At 50.1% G+C, this 8363-nt stretch overlaps 1 protein-coding gene across 1 annotated transcript; it reads left to right on the forward strand.

Annotated features, from left to right (window-relative positions):
- Positions 1–316: 316 nt before the first annotated feature.
- On the forward strand, positions 317–7904 carry LOC143187860 (uncharacterized). The gene is made up of 6 exons (XM_076392029.1): positions 317–2751; positions 2802–5577; positions 5627–6423; positions 6484–6622; positions 7453–7570; positions 7762–7904. Exons 1-6 carry the CDS (start codon positions 317–319, stop codon positions 7902–7904), a joined length of 6408 nt encoding a protein of 2135 aa, XP_076248144.1.
- Positions 7905–8363: the final 459 nt, after the last annotated feature.

Genomic DNA, 8363 nt, shown 5'->3' on the forward strand with positions numbered 1-8363 from the left:
AACACCACCCCCAGCCCCCAAAGACAAAGAAACATATAATAAACGTCGTACTTAAGCCCTTTTAAGGGCCGACTTAAATTTGATCGAGTATTTGTTCCTTTCTGTACCCTCATTCTCACCTTGTCCGGACCCCAGTTAGATCACTTCCTTTAAGCGATTCTAACATAAGGTCCTTCGAGCCGGATTGAAAGGTTGAGAAAGGGTGAAAGAAACGTTCACTTCAGGTTGACATTCGAGCAGAGTTTACCTCTCGAATTATATCGCCATGTCGAACCCTACCAAGGAGCAGATGACTCTTCCTGCCCTGGAGGTTGAGATGGAGGATATTCAGTCACGAATTCGGGGAATGACCCGACTCGTGACTAATCTGAAGAAAAAGGGGCGAAATAATTACACCATCTCTCTCCTCAAGCAGAAGTTGGAATATGTGACTGACGTTTGGAGGGACATCCAAGAGCGAGTTAAACAGCTCAAAAAGGAAGTCCCTGACAGCAAACGGAAGGTCATACCCTTCTTCTGCGAGAGTACGATGGATGATGCAGAAGATGCGTTCCATGAAGCTCAGGACTTCCTGATGACGGAATTGGACACCCTCATACAGGAAAAGGGTTCGGCTGGATTCGGTAACCCCGGGAATACCGCGGGTGCCGGAGCAACAGGCCAGCCTAGTACGCTTGAGCTTCCCAAGCAGAACTTACCGAGATTTAGCGGAGATCCGCGAAAGTGGTGTCACTTTGCGGATCTGTTTACCGCAAGCATAATAAAAGATCAACGGTTATCAGATGCACAACGCTTGCAATATCTGAACGGCTGCTTGGAAGGAGAGGCACTCGCATCGATTGCCACGCTTGAAATTGCGGATCGTAATTTCAAGCCGGCGTGGGATACCCTAACCGAACAATTCGGGAACCCACGTCGTATGGTGCTTCAGCTACTCGCAACATTCACGAAGCTGAAGCCGATCAGGACGGGCGACATAGAAAGCCTGCAACAGGTCACCGTCGGCTGGAAACAAACGCTCGCCGCGCTCCAGAAGCTGGGGCGCAAGGTAGAGCACTACAGCGACGTGTTGGTCATCCTGATCAAATCTAAATTGGACCAATCCCTAGAATGGGAGTGGGAGGGCACGCAAAAGCTCAACTCAGAAGTCCCCTCATTTAATGAGATGTTGGACTTTCTCAGGGAGCAAGAGCACAGGTTGCATGTGTTGATTAACCCGCTACACAAGAAAACGGGTGACCTCACATCAAAACCTCGCATACGACAACATAATGCTGTCGTCGAGAACATTCCCACTACGTCTCATGGATGTGTGTTCTGTGAACAAGCGCACGAAGTTACTTCGTGCAAAAAGTTCAAGTCGTTTACACCAGAACAACGCTTCCAATATATTAAAGTCAACCAGTGTTGTCTAAACTGCTTGGCTTCCACTCACACAGTTACGCACTGTCCAAAAAGCGCAGCCTGCGTCAAGTGCAACGGAAGGCATCATGCACTCCTGCACTTTGAAGCAAGAAAATCTGGTACTGGCAGTCGTCGTTCGACGAATAAGCCACAGCAGGGCAAGCGGGAAGCGGGACGCAACAATGTTCCTGCACGCAGTCCTGCAAACGTAAACACGGAACCTCGTGCTTTTACGTCAAAGGCCGCGGTGACGTCTCACTGTAGTGCGACAGAGAGCGGTACCAGAGCTGTGTTTCTGGCAACAGCGAATGTGCGAGTTCATGGCAAGGGAGGCACGTCGCGTATAGCGCGTGCACTCATTGACCAAGGGTCAGAAGCTTCGTTCATTTCCGCTAGCTTAGCAAATGATCTAAGACTAGCGAGAAGGAAAACCCCGGCCACTGTATTGGGTTTGGGGGGCGGATTGACTCAAACCATTTCGCACAGCGTGGACATGGAGTTCACCTCGACGAGTAACACTGCAGAGGCGTTCCGCACCAGTGCATACATCGTGTCGAGAATCACCTCCTATGTCCCGCCGTCAGTTCGCGTACCGGCATGCACCGTGCTGCGTGGGCTGGCGTTAGCGGACCCAGACCCCGCATCGGATCGCCCCATCGAGGTACTGATCGGTGCAGAGGTCTACGCCAGTCTTATTCGACAAGGACTTCGTCGGATAAGCAACAAAGGACCGATCGTTCAGGAAACCGCTTTGGGCTGGGTTTTGTCTGGACCGGTCGGCGCAGCAACCTCTGAACCAAACCCCGTGAGGACGCTGCATTGCAACATCCTCGAATCGCTTGATAAAGCAATACGGAAGTTTTGGGAAATAGAGGAGATTCCCTCGAAGTTGGTAAACACCAAGGCCGAGGAAGAATGCGAGGCTTACTTCGCAAACACAGTCGCGCGAGACGCGACGGGCAGGTTCATCGTCCGTCTGCCCTTTAGCCGAACGAACCCGGACGAGTGTTTGGGAGAATCTCTCCCAATAGCTCTCTCCGCGTTGACAAGGCTGAGGAAAAAATTGGACCTTGACAAAAATCTCGTGCGAGAATACAGTGAATTTCTCACTGAATATGAATCGATGAGTCATATGACTCGCTTAGAGTCGCTAGACAAAACTCGACTTTATATTCCGCATCGAGCCGTCATACGAACGGAGAGCGCTACGACAAAGCTGCGCGTCGTATTTAACGCCTCCAGTAGAACAGCGGGAGGACACTCGCTGAACGACATCCTACACGTAGGACCGAAATTACAGAACGATATCACCTCTGTACTAACAAGGTGGCGTCTGTATGAATACGTGTTGGTAGCGGATATCGAGAAGATGTTTCGACAAATTCTCGTCGCTCCAGAGGATCGTCGTCTTTCCACCAGAGCATCGTGTGGCGCACGCCAGAAACCGAACGCACTATCGCGTTCGAGTTAAATACCGTGACCTACGGTACGGCATGTGCTCCATACTTATCGATGCGAACTCTTCTCGAGTTGCAAAAACAGGACGGCGACCGTTACCCGCTCGCCGCTCCTATCCTCGAGAAGGACGTCTATGTAGACGATGTGTTTATGGGAGCTCCTGACAAACCGTTATTAGAGCAAATCCGTAAACAAACGTGCGAGCTCCTACAGCGAGGTGGATTTAACCTTCGCAAATGGGCTGGAAATTCGTCAGATTTATTACGAAATATTCCACAGAGCTCGCACTCACATGCAGTCAACCTTAATTTGTTTGATGATTCCGAATTAAAGGTACTCGGGCTGCGGTGGATTCCATCCGGAGATTTTTTCTATTTCAATCTACAACGATTCCAACCATCTGCAACACCGATTACAAAGCGCACTTTGTTTTCGGAAATTGCAAAATTATACGATCCTCTCGGCTGGCTTTCGCCAATCGTGATTCGCGCAAAAATCCTGATGCAATCCCAGTGGCTGGAAAAAATCCAGTGGGATGAGCATGTTTCCGCGGAGACGCTCAAAATGTGGAACACATTTTGTGCAGATTGGACTAGATTGAATAATTGGAGACTTCCCCGATGGATCCGATATGGAGCCGACACGATTTCCGTGGAGCTGCACGGATTTTGTGACGCATCACTCGCAGCCTATTCTGCCGTTACCTACTTAAGAGTGACAACGACAGACAATGGTGTGTTTACATCACTGTTGATGGCAAAAACGCGAGTGGCTCCTATAAAAACACAGTCGATCCCAATACTTGAGTTGAACGGGGCCGTACTGCTTGCCGAGCTAATTTTGCATGTAACAAATTCACTTGCAATAAAGACAGATCGTGTCGTTTGTTGGACCGATTCCACGATCGCTCTCGCTTGGCTGAAAAAACATCCATCGACTTGGAAGGTTGTGGTAGCCAACCGCGTGTCGAAAGTACAAACATCACTTCCTCACGCTGAATGGCGCTATGTTCCTACACGTTCAAACCCTGCGGATTTGAATTCGCGCGGGATGGACGCTGCAGATTTTTTGCAGTCGGAATTATGGATGTTTGGACCGACTTGGCTGAAAGAAACGGAAGCGAGATGGCCAGCCCTCCCCGCTTCCGTTGAGACCGATGAAGGCAAGCGCATAGCGCATGCACACGTAGCAACTCCGAAACCGGAATGGAATTTTCTATACCGATTTCAATCATGGAGAAAACTGTTACGCGTAACGGCGTACTGTCTTCGTTGGCGAAGACCGTCGCGCGTCAATCAAAGGTCAAACGCCGGTCAAATAATCGAGGCGTCAGAAATGCGTAACGCAGCTGAGCGCCTCGCACGCCATATACAGGGCTCGCATTTCGCAGAGGAATACCGATGCTTAAAAAATCATCGCAGTATCCCCGTGAAGTCTCCCTTGAAAAGTCTCAACCCGTTCCTCGATGATAAGGACGTCATACGAGTCGGTGGAAGACTGGAGAATGCGACGCTTGCATGGGAAACCAAGCACCCGATAATACTGCCTAAGCATTATGTTTCGACATTAATAATTAGGCAGTGCCACGTAGATACGTTGCATGGGGGCTTGCAGTTGACCTTGCACACTGTCAGGCAAAATTATTGGATCCTCGGTTGTCGAAATGCAGCGAAAACCGTGGTCAACAAATGCATGCGATGCGTAAGATGGCGAGGCAACACGTCCACGCAAATAATGCAGCATCTGACCCCGGAGCGCTGCCGCCCGTCAAGAGCATTCGACAATTGTGGAGTGGACTACGCGGGACCTTACCGTGTCCGCGACTCCGCGGGCCGAGGCAAAACAGCTCACAAAGCGTACATCGCGGTGTTTGTTTGTTACGCTACGAAGGCTGTCCATATCGAACTCGTCCATGACTACACGACGAGCGCGTTCTTAGCCGCACTCGATCGGTTTGTTGCACGACGAGGAATCCCGTCCTGCATTTTCAGTGACAATGGAACCAATTTCGTCGGTGCCGATCGAGAATTACAACAGCACTGTCGTGCAGTATTTTCTGCAGCAGATACGCATAATAAATGCGGTGCTATGGGCATTCAGTGGCGGTTCACCCCACCCAGTGCCCCACACTTCGGTGGAATGCAGGAGGCCGGCGTGAAATCGGTGAAACACCATTTGAAACGCACGTTGGGAGAGTTCACACCAACGGGAGAGGAAATGCAGACGTTGCTCTGCAAGATCGAAGCGAGTCTTAACTCGCGACCGATCGCTCCTCTGAGTGACGACCCAGACGACTATGCGTCTCTTACGCCCGGTCACTTCCTGACAGGCGGACCACTAAATGCGATTCCGCTGCAGTCCGTGGAAAATGAAAAACTCTCGCGATTGTCGCGTTGGAGAGCGATTCAAAAATTCCACGAACAGCTATGGAGGCATTGGACGCGAGATTATCTCACGCACCTACAAAATCGCTATAAGTGGCGCACTACTCAACTGCAACTGCAACCAGGGGATCTGGTGTTAGTGCAGAATCCTCTTCTTCCCCCTAATCAATGGGAGATGGGAAGAATTGAGGAGGTTTTCCCGGGGAAGGACGGAAATGTACGGGTTGTAAAAGTACGTACAGCAAAGTCCACATACACACGTCCGATTACAAGGATGTGTAGGTTACCCGTAGATGAGCCAGATTCGACAACGGTTGCCGAGGTCGAACAGGTGAAATAAACATCTAACGATTTTCGGTAAAATCGAGGGTGACACAAAGGTGAGCGCGACCGTTCAGTTTGAAAGACAAACGCTCGCAAGACACCCCCCCTACGTCCAAAGCGATAACAGAGAGGGGAGACGAAGTGGTTGCGTCTCTCTCACTCCAAGGGAAGAAGCGCCCCCACAAAATCGCGGATGCTACCGAAAATTGAGTCCGGAAAGCGATAGACTAATTAGTCTCAAGCCAGCAATGGAAACTGACACTGTGGTTACGCAAAAGGAGATGTCAGACACCTTTGAAAGGTGTCTGAACTTGGTCGAGCAGGCGCTGGACCACACAAGTCATCCGGCCACACCGGAGGCAAGCCGGAACGAGGAAAAACCCGCGAAGGAAAAGAAGGAGGAATGGGTCCTCAGAACGGATGACCTGGAGCTCCGTGTACCGGGACATATCCCGAAGACTACGAGGCGATACCGGTGTACGGTCCCCGGGGGACGCTACGTCCTCCGATGGGACAGAGACCAACGGCTGACGTCGGTGGCGTGGAAAGCGGCAGCTGCACCAACGCCCAAAGAGAAAAAGGGAAAGGCACCGCGAGCTGCAACCTCGGAAAATCCAGCTTCCAGCAGGACCCGACAAAAGCCACGGGAGTCAGGACGACGGGCCGCACCAACGTCGACCAGCACGCGGCCGAACGAAACCGGCAGGAGCACGGCGGTGGCGAGTCGCTCACGCCGACCCACGCGTCCTCAAGGGCCCTCTCTTGAGGAATTAACGCGGACGGCCGTGGGGATTGCCGTAGAGACCTCGATGAGGCTGCTTCAGCATCGAAGCTCGTCTCCTCCAGCTAGAAAGTAAGTTCAATTAAATTTCTATTTGATTGGAGTTCACGATAACGCTGTGAGGGAGTTCAGCTCAATTGAACTTCTCTGTCAGCAAATTTTCTCTCTCATTCGCGGTAATAAAGCTCTATCTTTCGAGTTTTACGAGACGAGTTTCCTTCGGAACAAACATACTGACATTCTCTATTGCACGGACCGTGCAAGGGGGGCGGTATGTTTAAAAAAGAGTTAATATATTGAGAACTCTATTTCGTTACGAAAAGCCGTTGTATGTTGATCGACGCGCCCAACCGAAGGTCGCCTTCGGTTGGGGATTCAGTGTCACTAATAACAAACACGGTGAATTTGACGAAGGACTCGTTTTTAGAAAATTACAGTTAAACTCGAACAGGTGAACGACCTGTGTCAGCTGTTCGAGCCTGAAGGAAAGAGAGAGAAAGTTGTCGAAGATTAGAAAAGGACACAGTTTGATTAGCGAGCGCCGCGTGGCGGCTAACGAGCGTATTCCGCGCTTTCGCGGAGACACGCGCAAGTCTCGCAGTCAGTCTTGTGCCAGTCTTTGACAGGTAACAGTTCGATCAGTAGAAGTACAGCCATTTCGAGGTTACTTCAAACAGAGCTTCTTGGTTTCTCCAACAAGCTCGAGGTACTCGAAGAGCAGAATCCTTACTGACCGAACGATCTTCTCTTGCGGCTTAGTCTATTCGTCTGTTCGATCAACACGTATTATACGTGCGACAGACGAATCAGCTTGCAAAAAAGAGATTGCAAAAAACGATTGAACACACTCTTGGAATCGGTGATTTTCACGATTCTCTGAGTTTGCATATCGTCGGAAGAGCACCGAACCCACTGCTCAGTAGCCTTGTTTGACGGGCAAATCCAGACAGAGTAAACGTAAGTGCCTATCACCTCTACGTTGCTCGCGCCTCACTAACCGTTTAGAAGCAACCCCCGTGTGACGAATAGATGCACACGGCGAGGTGAACGGTGTAGTGGAGTCTCTGGCCGTCACCTGCCTCTGAGCCTAGCACCAGCTAGGGACAGTGCATTTCAACGCTCGCGAACCTCTGCTCTCGCAGAGATTCAACCGACGTGCACCTCTTTAAAAGGTGCATAAGACGTGGAGAAGAGGTTTCTCATCTCTACGCACTTGCAGGTCGACGATTCCTTTAATTTTTTAAAGGAACGTCGATCATACAGTCCACTGCTTTACCTTTGCGTTACAAGCAAGGTATTGCTATCCCCTCCATACAGGCTTGTTGTCACAGCCAGGAGTCGATACTATTTGGTATAGCTTGACTTACGCTCTCGCTTACCGTCGCGGTTCTGCCGCTATTTTCGTTTCAGACGCCAACGTCGCTGACCGGCGTCCAAAAACAAGGCCCTCGGATTCACCGCCGACCACCAAAGGAGCCGCCGAGGACCTCAACCACCCCCAGCCCCCAAAGACAAAGAAACATATAATAAACGTCGTACTTAAGCCCTTTTAAGGGCCGACTTAAATTTGATCGAGTATTTGTTTCTTTCTGTACCCTCATTCTCACCTTGTCCGGACCCCAGTTAGATCACTTCCTTTAAGCGATTCTAACAATACCCAATCCTCAATCTTCAATCATCAATCCTCAATCCTCGATTCTCAATCTTCAATCCTCAGTCCTCAGTCCTCAAACCTCAATCCTCAACCCTCAGTCCTCATCCTCAATCCTCAATCCTCAATCTTCAATCCTCAATCCTCAATCCTCAATCCTCAATCTTCAATCCTCAATCTTCAATCCTCAATACTCAATCTGCAATACTCAATCCTCAAACCTCAATCTTCAATCCTCAATCTTCAATCCTCAATACTCAATCTGCAATCCTCAATCCTCAATACTCAATCTTCAATCCTCAATACTCAATCTTCAATCCTCAATCCTCAATCCTCAATCCTCAATCCTCAATGCTCAATC

This window comes from Calliopsis andreniformis, unplaced genomic scaffold (genome assembly GCF_051401765.1).
Source record: "Calliopsis andreniformis isolate RMS-2024a unplaced genomic scaffold, iyCalAndr_principal scaffold0388, whole genome shotgun sequence".
Taxonomy (NCBI): Eukaryota; Metazoa; Arthropoda; class Insecta; order Hymenoptera; family Andrenidae; genus Calliopsis; species Calliopsis andreniformis.

Excerpts from the sequence above, each read along its gene's own strand:
- LOC143187860 (XM_076392029.1), top strand. The coding sequence starts at position 317 with ATGGAGGATATTCAGTCACGAATTCGGGGAATGACCCGACTCGTGACT. Across the intron at positions 5,578-5,626 it reads CGGTTGCCGAGGTCGAACAG|GTGAGCGCGACCGTTCAGTT; the intron begins GTGAAATAAACA and ends GGTGACACAAAG. Across the intron at positions 6,623-7,452 it reads CGGACCGTGCAAGGGGGGCG|GGACAGTGCATTTCAACGCT; the intron begins GTATGTTTAAAA and ends AGCACCAGCTAG.